The 15,186-nt window shown below is 42.2% G+C and overlaps 1 protein-coding gene across 3 annotated transcripts in view; it reads left to right on the forward strand.

Moving 5' to 3' along the window:
• rcan2.S (regulator of calcineurin 2 S homeolog) overlaps positions 1 to 6,087 on the forward strand; it is a 50,482-nt gene extending 44,395 nt beyond the window's left edge. For all 3 annotated transcript variants that reach the window (XM_018265996.2, XM_041565089.1, XM_018265997.2), the window contains 2 exons: positions 331 to 502; positions 5,442 to 6,087. In XM_018265996.2, coding sequence (XP_018121485.1) covers positions 331 to 502; positions 5,442 to 5,602 — 333 coding nt within the window. In that variant the 3' untranslated portion in view covers positions 5,603 to 6,087. The remainder of the gene's footprint in view (positions 1 to 330; positions 503 to 5,441) is intronic.
• The last annotated feature ends 9,099 nt before the right edge of the window (positions 6,088 to 15,186 follow it).

The raw sequence follows: 15,186 nt of genomic DNA on the forward strand, positions 1-15,186 counted from the left end.
TAATCTGAGCTCAGAGCTATGAGTGCGCAGGGAGAGACTCAGGCAGGAAGTGATGTCACACTAGGCTAATATGGCAGCTGCTATCCTAAATAAACAGAGACAGTGTCTAGAGCTGATTACTCAGGTATGGTAAAGTATTCTGCAGAATAAATATAGTCTTATAACTGGCACAATTGTGGCTAATCTATTGGCTATAAACCGCCTTGCAGCTTTCCTTCTCCTTTAAAAGCAACTATGGGAATGAGGAATTGAACATAAAGCAATATGAGGGGCACTTTGTCTGCTGCTTTGTCTCCTCTATTAGTATCTGATTTCTCATCTCCTATAAAGGTTCAGACCCCAGAGACAGACGGAGACAAACTTCACCTGGCACCCCCCCAGCCCGCCAAACACTTCCTCATCTCACCCCCCGTGTCCCGCCCCGTGGGCTGGCAGCCAATTGACGACGCCAAACCCGTTATTAACTACGACCTCCTTTCTGCAGTCGCCAAGCTCGGCCCAGGTAGGTACTTGATTTCTATTTCTTCTTGTCTATACAAAAGCCACTGGCAGCGCTGGAATTAAACCTGTTGTTGTCTGAGCCATTAGCGACCCCCGTTAGCCTGTAATTGCAGGAGGGGTTTCCCACTATGGGGTCTATTTATCATAGAGTGAAGTTAGAGATCGTTACAGTCCTCTACAGTGAAATTCCGCCACTCTCCATTCATTTCTATTGGATTTTGAAAGGCATATTTATCAAACACTTTCCCCCATTGATAAATACTCTTTTATAAATCCCATAGAAATGAATGGAGAGTGGTGGAATTTCACTGTGACGACCTCTAACTTCTCCTCTATGATAAATATACCCCAGTGTATTCTGCCTCTGATAAATGGAATCACAGTTGCACAATGGGGCAGATTTACTAAAGGGCCGTCACTAGTGAAAATTCGCCGAACAGGCGTAGAGGACAATTCGCTAGCGAAAGAGACCGTCGTTAGCGCAGTTTTGCTCCCTATCGCCAGGCGAATTTTCACTCAGGTGAACGATCATGAATGTTACAGAACGTTACCTTTTCCGCTAAAGTTTTCTTCGCCACCTTAGACCCGGCGAACTGATAAGATGAAGCCGCATCCCCCTCAGTCTTATGTCAGTGACATCATATCCTGTATGCCGAAAAGTTATAAAAATTAAGAAAAATGCACTGAATCCACCATTTTGGATTCAGCCGAACCTCCCGAATCCTTCGCAAAAGATTCGGCCGAATACCGAATCAGAATCCTAATTTGCATATGCTAATTAGGGGCGGGAAGGGGAAAACATGTTTTACTTCCGTCACCAGTGGTTGGCTGCTGAGACGCAACTTTGCATTTTAGTAAATCCGTGTAGTGGTAGCGGATTTGTAGCTGACGTTCGCTGGTGAAATTTCCTTTAGTGAATTTGCCCCAATGAGTTTTCCCTCCCTCTATATGTGACTTTGGGTGATACAAGTTAATTAGGGGCAGGTAGGGAAATCACGTGACTTTTCGTCACAAAAGAAGAATTTTTTCCACTTTTTCCTTTCCTGCCCCTAATTTCCATATGCAAATTAGCATTCGGTTTGGTATTTGGCCGAATCTTTCACCGAGGATTCGGCCTAGTCCCAAATAGTGGATTTGGTGCATCCCTATTTTTTTCAGTTATTACAGTTTTGCTAATAAAGGCGAATTGCCCTTTAAAGGAACAATTCATTGTAAAAATAAAAACTGGGTAAATAGGCTGTGCAAAATAAATAATGTATCTAATATAGTTAGTTAGTCAAAAATGTAATGTATAAAGGCTGGAGTGACTGGATGTGTAACATAATAGCCAGAACACTACTTCCTGCTTTTCAGCTCTCTAACTCTGAGTTAGTCAGTGACTATAAGGGGGGCCACATGGGACATAATTGTTCAGTGAGTTTGTAATTGATCCTCAGCATTCAGCTCAGATTCAAAAGGAACAGATATGACCCATGTGCCCCCCCCCCCCCATAAATCTCTGATTGGTTACTGCCTGGTAACCAATCAGTGGAAAGCAAGAGAGCTGAAAAGACACGTAGTCACGAAGGTGAAGTTGAAGTCCTGAAGCCATGAGTTCAATTCCTCTGAACACTAATGTGTGTTTTTGTTTATTTCTTTTTAATCCTCTGGCCACTAATGTATTATTTTAATACTCTTTAGGCCCCTGCCACCAATGTTTTTTTTTTTTAAAAAAAAAATATTCTTTGGGGCCCCAAAAGATTTGGAGTGGGCTGGATCTGGGGGCCCTGAGAATTTTGTTGTACGAGACCCCGTGAATTCTAACGGCCCCCTGCTCACTGCTGTGCAGAATTTGCGGGGTTGGGTTTTTGCGTTCAGGAGGCCTCGGACGAGAATCCAGCCAACTTTCCACATTGACGGGCTGTTCAAAAATGTGGGCTTTTCCTCCATCTAGTATGCGGAGTTTGGCTGGAAATAGCATATTGTGCATTATCCCCAAGTCCCGGAGACGTCGCTTGACTCCATAGAAAGTATTGCGTTGCTGTTGAAGGGCCGCTGAATAATCGGGGTACAGGGAGATTGGGGTGCCTCAGTATTGGACGTCTCCCTTTTTCCGCGCAGACTGAAGTGCTGCATCCCTGTAATTTAGGAGTTTGATAAGGATGCGGTGCCTGGGGGGAGGGCTCGCGTTGGAACCCTGCGCTCTTTCAGCGACAAATTGCTTGGAAAATATGTCCTCGCCAAACAAGTCTCTGAGCCCGTGTTCAGCAAATAGTTCAGGGTTAGATCCCTCACTCCTCTCAGGCAGGCCCACCACTCTAATACTCGAGCAACTCTGTCGATTTTCCATCTGCTCCAGCCTCTCAGTTTCAGCAACTTGTGTGAGTTCACTTGTTACTGGGTCAGTAAGGTCCTCTCCCTTGTGGCCTGCAGATCCTGCTTCAGTAGTGATAATTCCACCTTCACTTCTTCTATCCTGGTGGTGAATGTAGCCGTGACTGAGGATTGGCAGTTAGTAATTGCCATAAAGATGCCCTGCATGGATGGTGCGGGGGCCTCCGAGGGTCCAGAAGTGCAGGCTCACTGTGGCCATTGCTCGGAGAGGGGGAGCGGCGGGCGCCATCTTGGGTTGTATTGCGCGCATATTGCTCCAAACTTCTGAGCGCACTTGCTGGGTTTGCTTTACCATTTTGTTTGCCGAGGTTCCGGGGATGTTCAGCAAGCAGCTTCGATCAAGCGGGTGCTTTTACGGGGTGTAAAATGGACCAGCGATGATCGTGTACAACGGAGCTACCGCAATACGCTGCCTGCCAGCTCGGCATGCGGCTCTGCCCCCTTTTGTCGTGATCTTTCTGGTACATTACGTCTGGAGTAAATGCAGTGCTTTGATTCCATTTTCTGCAGTTTTCTTACTGGTATGCCTGGGGTTAATGGGGTGATCATAATCCAATTTCTTCAAGGACCTTATTGGCATGTCTGGGTCCATGTGCTTTCATCCCATTGTCTGCCGTAATCTTAGTGGCATATCTGGGCCATTGTGTCTGGCTTGACAGAATTTCCAGTGCCAAATGACTCGTGATGCAGTTTTTTTGTTGGGTCCTGAGTTTTGTTGGGTTGGCCCAGACCAATTCAATTCCTATTTATCTGCATGACGGGTCACAGTGACTGACATGTGATAAAGTGCTGGGGGGGGGGGTATTGGGTTTCCCCCGCTGCTTCAGAACGGACCCTGGGAAGGAACTGATTCAATAGAAAAAACCCAAATGGGCAGCGAGGCACAAGGGAGTCTTGTCCTGCAGATAAATGAGTGAATGTGACAGTTGCGCTGCTTTTATTGGCCCCAGAAAGGCACAGGGAGATGATGCAGTTGCTGGGCCGGCTAATAGTTTGTTTGTGCGTGTGCCGAGCTGCCTGTAACCGACAGTGAGAGATTGGCCCTCGGTGCCGGCAGCATTGACGTCAGATTGTGGCTGAGAAATGAGCTGGAGCCCAGGGGGCAATAAAGCAACAGAGAGAAATCAAATCATTTCCTGATAAAGAAGAACCACCGCACATACACATATACACTGCACACACACATATACACTGCACACACACACATATACACTGCACATACACATACACTGCACACACACATATACACTGCACACATACATATACACTGCACATACACATATACACTGCACACATACATATACACTGCACATACACATACACTGCACACACACATATACACTGCACACATACACATACACTGCACACATACATACACACAGGCACATACACTGTACACACACAAACACACATACACTGTACACACAGGCACATACACGCACACATACACACACACATACTGTACATGCAGGCACACATACACACATACACACATAGAACATGGAATCAATCAGTGACAACCCAGTCCTGCTTAGCTGCTACGCACGGCAGGAGAAGGGAACACAAAGCAGGGGCAGCATTAAATATGAATCCTTTCCCAAATTCCCAGCTTTGTTTCCTCGTATGTGAATAATTACTTAAAAGTCATCATTTCAACTCATAAATATGAATTTTAAAAATCATGTCATCAGAATTTTTTTTTTTTGTTGGCTCCGGTGCTTTTCCGTTGTTTACACTGCAAATAATTCACTCTACAATATCATTCCTGAACCAACAATTGTATTTAGTTGTAATATTGGTGTGTAGGTGCATCTCAGGTCATTTTGCCTGGTCATTTGATTTCAGAAAGAGCCAGCACTTGGAACTGCTTTCTGGCAGGCTGTTGTTTCTCCTACTCAATGTAACTGAATGTGTCTCAGTGGGACCTGGATTTTACTATTGAGTGTTGTTCTTAGATCTACCAGGCAGCTGTTATCTTGTGTTAGGGAGCTGTTATCTGGTTACCTTCCCATTGTTCTTTTGTTTGGCTGCTGGGGGGGGAAAGGGAGGGGGTGATATCACTGCAACTTGCAGTACAGCAGTAAAGAGTGACTGAAGTTTATCAGAGCACAAGTCACATGACTGGGGGCAGCTGGGAAACTGACAATATGTCTAGCCCCATGTCAGATTTCAAAATTAAATATAAAAAAATCTGTTTGCTCTTTTGAAAAACGGATTTCAGTGCAGAATTCTGCTGGAGCAGCACTATTTACTGAAAAAATTCTCATGACAGTATCCCTTTAATATGTCATCAGCCAATGATTGCTTCTGTGTGGGCATCTGAAGACAATGTAAGACTGGCCCACCAGGGTACCAGGCAAACTCCCGGTGGGCTCATCTACTCAAGCAACATTTGACCTTGTACGACTGTAACATGGGCCATTCCTTACATTCCAATCAAAACCAAACTGAACACGTTTCACAGCCAATCAGAATCTGTCCTTGACAAGCCATCAGGACTGTAGCCAATGGGGTGTGCGGGTGTCAGTAGAGCATGATTTTTAATATCTGCCCTTTCCTTTCTCTAGGGGAGAAATACGAGCTTCACGCGGGAACAGAGTCGACCCCCAGTGTGGTGGTGCACGTGTGTGATAGTGACGCGGAGGAAGAGGAGGACACAAAGAACTCACCAAAGCCTAAAATTATCCACACCAGACGCCCCGGCTTTCCTCCAACCAAGTCCGACTGATCTGCCCCTGGGGACGACCCCCTGACTCAATCTTTTAGCTTTTATATCCTTAACTCTTCCATTAGAGCGTAGGCTTTTTCTCGTTTTTTTTATAGGAAGGATATTGGCGCATTGTGACATCACACGTTGCTGCTCAACACCGGGAGACCTACGTGACTTTAACTCCCTGGTGCTGATTGGCCAGAGGACTGGGACTTGTGAGTGGGACGCGGCTCATATCAAAATGGCGGGGGAAAAAAAATCTTTTTTCTTTTTTTTTTAAATGTAATATTTGCACCAAAAAAAACCTGTTGATGCAAGATCTCATCATATCGCTCGTCTGCGTTTTTGTTGCTCGTGCGTTTTTTATGTTCTTAAGCCCCTCCCACTGGCGGAGTGATGGACAGAAAGGAGCATGTCGGATATCTGTGTCTCGGATCCGTGCAACGGATATTTGTAAATTGTTTGTGTAACAAAACAATAAAAAGCAAATTTAGAAATTAAAATGTTGCCGATTTTTAGCAGGTAATTAAAGGGGTTGTTGTTCAGCTTTAAATTAATTTTTATTATGAGTTAGAGAGGGATATCCTGAGACAATTTGCAGTTGGTTTTAATTTTTTATTATTTGTGTTTTTTGAATTATTTAGCTTTTTATTCAGCAGCTCTCCAGTTTGCAGGTTGCTAGGGTCCAAATTCCCCTAGCAACCATGTATTGATATAAATAAGAGACTGGAATATGAATAGGAGAGGGACTGAATAGAAAGATGAGGAATAAAAAGTAGCAATAACAATACATTTGTAGCCTTTCAGAGCATTTCATTTTAGATGGGGTCAGTGACCCCCATTTGAAAGCTGGAAAGTTATAATTATAATTAAAAAAACTATAGAAAAGAAATAATGATGACCAAATAAAGTGTTACTTATAAATGGCCAGTCTATAACATAAATATGTAATCATATGGCCTGCTCATGCACGACCACCTTTCTAATGCACCCCAACCACACCCCATTATGCCAAAACTCCACCCACCTCCAAAAGCCACACCCCCTTCACAAATCACACTTGTATGTCTCCTGGAGCCCCTGACTGCAGTTCCTCCTACTGGTGGCCAGGAATATTAACTCCTAAATTCTGCACTGTGCAGGGGCTTCACCCAGGGTGCGAGAAAGCTGGACCTGAACAGTAGGTTGGGAGATTAGCGTGGGAGGAGCCTAAATTAAAGGAAAAATAATCTCTACTGTAACTGGCTTTCATTTTGTGTACACGTAATTAAATTGTCTTTCCTGGAATCTAAGGCTGCTATGCAGTTGCTAATGTTATTTTACCTAGAGACGATCCCTAGTGACGTGCAGTAGTGATTTCCCCGCACCCGCCAGCCGACTTCCAGATTCCTTTTATAGACCCGCCCCGCCAATGATGTCACAAAAGGGGCGGGGCAAGCAGGCACAGTGTTTATAAAAGAAGAACCCAGAAGCCGCCATTTGACGGTGACGGGCGGGGAGAGCAGGAGAAGAGCGTGAGATCGGCTTGAACCCGCCCGACCCACGGGTCCCACTGGTATCTGGCCGGCCCGAACATGTGCAGTTGTGAATATTTTTAGAAAGGAACTTCCGGTGCTACAGGTCTGAGATTAATGTAGTGATCAGTAGCCACTTTCTACAGTAGAAATAAGCAGTAGCTGGCAGAGAAGCAAGGGCAGTAGATATGTTCTCTTCTCCCTGGAAGGGCGATTATTTGTCACAGTTTGGCGACCGTTATTGACCTGAATGATGAAATCCCCCCAGTTATTGATGGGGGACATTTTTGTTTGGTGGCCACACACAGGCACGGGACTATTTATTGGCCAAACCTGGGCAGGTGACAAAGTGCCCCTCGTTCCCTTTCTAGTGGCAGTAATTTCAATTGCTGGTGGGAAAACACTTCAGGCTACTTTAGTGATGTGTACTAGAGTCCTGCGGTGGGTGGGGTACCCTGAGGGTTGCAGGTAGACGTTTCGGGAGCGGGTATAGACGTGGGCCGGCAGTTCTCCCTGGGTTTGCAGGTCGCGGGTCTTCCGAATAGCGAGTTTTTCTCCTTTCTTTCTCATAACGCCTACTTTTAATGATGTCACTTCCGGTTTACAATGACAGCTCTTCCTGCTTTACTCGTTTTTTTATGATCACGACTACTTCTAATGATGTCACTTCCGGTTTACAATGACAGCTCTTCCTGCTTTACTCGTTTTTTTATGATCACGCCTACTTCTAATGATGTCACTTATGGTTTACAATGACAGCACTTCCTGCTTTACTCTTTTTTATCACGCCTACATCTAATGTCACTTCCGGTTTACAATGACAGCACTGCCTGTTTTACTCCTTTTTTTTAAATCACGCCTACTTCTAATGATGTCACTTCCGGTATACAATGACAGCACTTCCTGCTTTACTCCTTTTTTTCTGATCACACCTACTTCCAATGATGTCACTTCCTGTTTACAATGACAGCACTTCCTGCTTTACTCCTTTTTTTCTGATATCCTATATCGAAATTTATCATGTACTGTCTCTTTAAAAATCCGACTTCAACCATCCACTATCTAAAACCTGCCAAATTGTTGTTTTAGCCTATGGGGACCTCCTAGAACCTATTTGGAGTCAATTGGTGACTCAAGTTTTTTTGGGGTAAAACTTTGATTCGAAATTCGCTATTACTTTGATTTGTACGATTCGAATTCGATCGAAAACTGACCTATTTGGCCAAAATAGACTTAATTCCGGTTGGTCTTTTTGAATTCGAATTTCGACGTTTTTCAAATTCGACCCTTGATAAATATGCCCCTTAAAGGTCATGTTGATCGTTTTTTGCTGAGAGGTTTGTTTTTGTAAGTAATTGTTAGTTGAAGTTCCTAAACCTGACTGTCCCATCTCAGCCTGTCAGTTAAAGTAGCAAACAAAGCCAATACTATGATTAGGGATGTACTGAATCCAGGATAGAGTCCTGCGCAGAACCAATTTCTAAGACCCGAATCCGCAACCCGCATATTTACCCACTTTGATCCACTACCTGCCTTATCCGCAACCGGCCTTACACCGTCAAACTGGAAGCGATGTTGCTGCAAACCGGAAGTGACGTCATTAAAAGTGAGACAAGTTTTGTATAACTTTAAAAGGAGTAAAATATGGACAATTTACATAATATAAGAAATTTAGATGAGATCCCCGACCCGCATCTATAGCCACACCTGAAAATCCTCCCCTCATTCCGCAGGTTGCTCGCTTTTTTGCAGGTAACCCGTGGGTAGCCGACCCGCTGCAGGGCTCTAATCCAGGATTTGGTTTGGGAATTGGCCAGGATTCGGCCAAACCCAATTTGAAGATGCAAATTAGGGCTGGGGAGGGAAATCTCGTGACTTTTTGTCACTAAACTAAAGTAATAAATGTTTTCCCCTTCCCACCCCTAATTTGCTTATGGAAATTAGGATTCGGTTCAGTATTTAGCCGAATCTTTCGTGAAGGATTCGGGGTTCGGCCGAATTCAAAATATCCCTAACTACGATAGATGTAAAAATGGTTTAATTTCTGGTGTCAGTATCTCTTTAATACCAAAAATGAGAGTTTTAATTCTCCCATAAGGCATCAGGGGCGGAGACATGCAAATCAGTCCTTTATGTCCCTTTGGCCAACTCTACACCCAGAACGGCTGGTTTATAGCTCAGATACAGCCTAATGGGTCAGAGCCAGATATACAAACTGAGATCTCATCAGTGCAACATATTGGAACATGGCTTCTGAGAGGCAGGACTTGGAGAGAAGCGAAATGGGAAACTGAACTGGTTAGGATGAGATGGGCTAAAAGGAGCCAAAAAGCTCTTCACATGCAAAACCTGCAGCATAAGATCTTCTGAAATCAGAAAGTATTTACTTGCCTCCTCCCATATACACGGCACTGCCTTAAAGGAATGGTAACTAGTTGTTTTCATATAGATCACCAGAAATAACGACTTTTTCCAATTACTTTCTATTTTCTATGTGTCACTGTTTTTCTAATATTGAAGTGTAAAGTGTCATTTTTCACCTTCTAAAGCAGCTGTGGGAGGGGGGTCGCCGACCCTGCAAACTGTTCTAAATTGATCAATTTCTTATGTTTGTCCCTGCTGAGCAGAATCTCTGGGTTTCATTACAGGCAGCTGTTAGAATTGATACAATAGTTGCTGATACTCCAGAGATGCTGCTGAGAAATGTAGCAACTAAATGTAAAATTGTAACAGAATCTGCACCTGAATTACTGAGCTGCCAGACTCCAACACCAAAGACACCAACATTCAACTTTATACTTAGATTTTGGAAAAACTGTTAAAAAAAAAACCGGAAAGTTATTGAAAAAAGTCTTTATTTCTGGGGAACAATCTGAAAACAAATGAACTGAAAAAAGTGTTTGGAAGGAACGTCCCCTTTAATGCCAAAAATGAGAGTTTAACACTCCCATAAGGCATTGTGGGGGGAGATTAGCAAATCCCTCCTTTATGTCCCTTTGGCTACAGGGTTAGATCACTCTGTGTAGAGTAATGGTACTGCCCTCAGCACTTTCAATATAATAAGAACATGGATGGGCGAATTTTTTCGCCTTCTTTCGACGAAAAAATGACGCCCATAGACTTGTATGGCGGCGTGCGTCAAAATAAAATAAAAAGACGCGCGTCCAAAAAATTTCAGCGCGCGACTAATTTTTTTTGACCCCATAGACTTTTAATGGCCGGCGGCGAATTTTTGGCAAAACAAAACGGGTCAAATTCGCCCATCCCTAAATAAGAAGTGTATTATACAGTTGGGGCACATGAAGTAGAAGTGTGACTAGTAGTGGCCACTGATACACAATCACATGATCACAACACAATGAAGTGACATTAGACACAGGGGCCGATTCACTAAGGGTCGAATTTCGAAGTTAAAAATACTTCGAAATTCGACCCTCGGATTGAAATCCTTCGACTCGAATATCGAAGTCGAAGGATTTAGCGCTAATCCTTCGATCGAACGATTAAATCCTTCGAATCGAACGATTCGAAGGATTTGAATCCAACGATCGAACGAAAATCCTTCAATCAAAAAAAGGTTAGCAAGCCTATGGGGACCTTCCCCATAGGCTAACATTGACTTCGGTAGGTTTTACCTGCCGAAGTAGGGGGTCGAAGTTTTTTTTAAAGGGCAAGTACTTCGACTATCGAATGGTCGAATAGTCGAACGATTTTTCGTTCGATTCGTTCGATTTCGTTCGAATTCGAACGAATTTAACCAATTCGATGGTCGAAGTACCAAAAAAATACTTCGAAATTCGAAGTATTTTTCATTCGAATCCTTCACTCGAGCTTAGTGAATCTGCCCCACAGTGTTACTGATGTGCCTCCAACACAAACACTGCTGGGCACAGACACACAACCATTACACATGTACAAACAATTCACAACCCCACACACATTCTTTCTGCTTTTCTTGTATTTGCTTTTTATTTCTGTGTCTTTCTCCTGCTTTTCTACACTTTCCCCTTGTTAATTGTTTTCTTTATTTTTCACAAATAATTCGATTTCAGTTTTGCATTTTTCCCCCACTCCAATCACATCCGCAAGGTAATCGGCAAACTTTCCTCAATTCACTCCCCTCACTTCCAAATTCTCTCTTTTTTTTCTTTTTCACATTTTTTTTGATTGAATTTTTGCAATAAAATGAATTGATTGGACTGTAAATATACAGTTAGGCCCATAAATATTTGGACAGACAACTTTCTATTTCTAATTTTGGTTCTGTACATGACCACAATGCAGTTGAACTGCAGACTTTCAGCTTTAATTCAGTGAGTTGAACAAAAAGAATTGCCTAAAAATGTGACAAACTAAACCCTTTTTTTTTTACCACAATCGCTTCATTTCAGGGCTCACAAGTAATTGGAGAATTGAGTCAAAGGCTATTTCATGGGCAGGTGGGGGCCATTCCTTGGTTATGTCATGATCAATGAAGCAGATGGAGTTGATTTGAGGGGGGGGCGCTTGTATGTGGAACAGACAACATGGGGACAAAGGAGCTCTCCATGCAGGTGAAACAAGCCACCCTTAATGGAACAGTAACATCAAAAAAAAAATTCATTAGTTTACAAAGATAAAAAAAACACCAAGACAATTTTAACTTTAAAATAGCAAAACCTTCTTAGGTGCCAATCTTCCAGAGCAGATTTAATACATAACATGTGGTCATGCCCCCCTCTACAAAATTTCTGGCAGGAGGTGACAAACTATGGTGCTCAGATGGCTGGAAAACCTATTCAGACACAATTGGAATGGGCACTGTTTAGCGATGTTACAAATCTAACACAATTAACGAAAACAGACAAAAACTTAATAGGGAAATTGGCGGCAGCGGCCCGAAAAACAATACTACAGCATTGGCTGAGTAAAGACCCCCCCAACATTGTTTTTGTGAAACAAAAACTACACCACATTTTTTATATGGACTGGTTGGAAGCCACAACCAGTAAGGAACAAAACACTGAAAAATTTTTCAAGACATGGGAGACATACATAGGAACCCTACCACAACAAACCAGACATCTCACAATACATACATTTCGCTATACAACATGGTATGACACAGCGTTGCTCACGGAACACCCGATGGTCATGGAGTCATCCCAGCACCTTGGAAACCAACCATTACACCAACAACTAACGAGTCAAACACCCCCCAGGAGCCACCAAACCAACAGATTGTTAAGTTCTTATTCATCGAATCCTATGTAGAGACTTATTCAACTAACTTATTCTCTTATCTGAGCTGAAAGTTAAATTGTTACTGTTTTTCATTTACAAACCATAACCAACCTCAGAACACAATACTTTAGAATTAATGATAGATAATGCTAATCATACATGACAATGTAATTTTTGTGTGAAAACCTTCAATAAAAACAAGTTTAAAAAAAAAAAATAGCAAAACCTTTATTAAGAAATAACTTACAGAAACTCCACTTCCTGTCCTCTACAGAAAAGGCGACACGGCCAGGCCCGGCAAGCTGTGGGTTCTGGCAAATGCCAGAGGGGCTGCTATAATGTGCCATAGAAAGTCAGTATCTAGTGGGATGGTGGGGGCTGTTTGGGCCTCTGTGTACCTGAAATTTCAGGGCCTATTTTAATTCTCAGTCCGGACCTGGACACGGTGACCATCCATTCTGCGGTGCTCGATTTCTCCTCCCTGGCTTCACTCTCCCTCCAGCTCATGCCGTTCTCAGACGTGGACACACTGACACTGCGGATCCAGGACTGAGCCAACAGTCTCTCCTCCCGGGCTGAACCTCTCCCTGCCCAGCTCCTCCACCACCAACTCCTTTAGAAAGAGTCTCACCCGGGCCGGCTCTGCCTGCTGCTGCTGGCCCTCGCCCTGGGTCTTGAGCCGGTAGATAAGTCCGTAGATCTCTTACTGCTGCCTCTCGGGAGAAGAAGCGCCCACAGCCCAGTACTGTGCGCACAGTCCTCCTCAAACTGTCTGCTCAAATCCAGCTAAATGCACTCACATTGATTGGGAGGCGTTTCATAATGAGCCAAAACATAGAGCCAAAGCAACCCAGGAGTTTATTAAAGCAAAGAAGTGGAATATTGTTGAATGACCAAGTCAGTCACCTGATCTGAACCCAATTGAGCTGCATTTCACTTGCTGAAGACTAAATTTGGGACAGAAAGGCCACAAACAAACAACAAGTGAAAGAAGCTGTTGCAGTAAAGGCCTGGCAGAGCATTAAACAGGAGCAAACCCAGAATCTGGTGATGTCCATGAGTTCAACACTTCAGCCTGTCATTGGCAGCAAAGGAGTTTCAACCAACTATTAGAAATTAACATTTTATTTTCAGTTGTTTAATTTGTCCAATTACTTTTCAGCCCCTGAAATGAAGTGATTGTGTTAAAAAAAGTCTTTAGTTCCTCACATTTTTATACAATCTTTTTGTTCAACCCACTGGATTAAAGCTGAAAGTCTGCAGTTCAACTGCATCTGAGTTGTTTCATTTAAAATTCATTGTGGTCATGTACAGAACCAAAATGAGAAAACTTTCCTCAAATTCTCTCTTTTTCAAATTCTTTTTATTGAATTTTTGCAATAAAATGAATTGATTTGACTGCAAACATGTAAATATCTATCTATCTATCTATGTATCTATCTATCTATCTATGTATCTATCTATGTATCTATCTATCTATCTATCTATCTATCTATCTATTATCTATCTATCTATCTATCTATCTATCTATTATCTATCTATTATCTATCTATCTATTATCTATCTATATATTATCTATCTATCTATCATTCTATCTATCTATCTATGTATCTATCTATCTATCTATCTATCTATCTATGTATCTATCTATGTATCTATCTATCAATCTATGTATCAATCTATGTATCTGTATGTATCTATCTATCTATGTATCTTTGTATGTATCTATCTATCTATGTATCTATGTATGTATCTATCTATCTATGTATCTTTGTATCTATGTATGTATCTATCTATCTATCTATCTATCTATGTATGTATCTATCAATCTATGTATCAATCTATGTATCTATCTATGTATGTATCTATCAATCTATGTATCTATCAATCTATGTATCTATGTATCTATCTATCTATCTATCTATGTATCTATCTATCTATCTATGTATCTATCTATCTATGTATCTATCTATCATCTATCTATCTATCTATCTATCTATGTATCTATCTATCTATGTATCTATCTATCTATGTATCTATCTATGTATCTATCTATCTATCTATCTATCTATGTATCTATGTATGTATCTATCTATCTATGTATCTTTGTATCTATGTATCTATCTATCAATCTATGTATCTATCTATGTATGTATCTATCAATCTATGTATCTATCAATCTATGTATCTATGTATCTATCTATCTATCTATCTATCATCTATCATCTATCTATCTATCTATCTATCTATCTATCTATCTATCTATATGCAAGTTCCAAATTCTCTTCATTGATTTGCTCTACCTTTCTGTGTTTTCAAATTCCTTCTTGTACTCTGATCCAATTTCTTTATCTTCTGTAACACTTTAATTTTCTCCTGCACTTTAATTTTTCTCTACTGTATCCCACCATGACGCCTCTTCCCCATTATGTTCTATTTTCACTTCACACTGCTCACTGAGCCGCTGGTGTAAAGGCCATTTAAGATCAGTGGGGTAACTATCGAGGAAGCAGACCCTGCAGTTGCAGGAGGGCATGGACTGTGGGATCTGCTTCCTCTATAGAGAACAAGAAAACCCCCCTCCTCAGCCGCTCTCTTACATGTGGCAGGGAAATGGGGCACAAATCGGAACAGGGTGGGGATTGGGTGGAGGTTGGGCAGGAGGTGGGCACGAGGGTTGGGGATGAGGATCGGAGTGCACCAGGCCCAAATTCTTTGCAGGGGGCCCCAACTTTCTAAATACAATCTATTAATAATTCTGCACGGTTTCTGAAATAATCAAGTTTATCTTCACTATTCCTCTCTCAGCATCTGTTTCTCTTCATTCTCTCTTCATGCAGCAGTTGGGTGTCAGATATTCATTGA

This window comes from Xenopus laevis, chromosome 5S, assembly GCF_017654675.1.
Source record: "Xenopus laevis strain J_2021 chromosome 5S, Xenopus_laevis_v10.1, whole genome shotgun sequence".
In the NCBI taxonomy this organism is placed as follows: Eukaryota; Metazoa; Chordata; class Amphibia; order Anura; family Pipidae; genus Xenopus; species Xenopus laevis.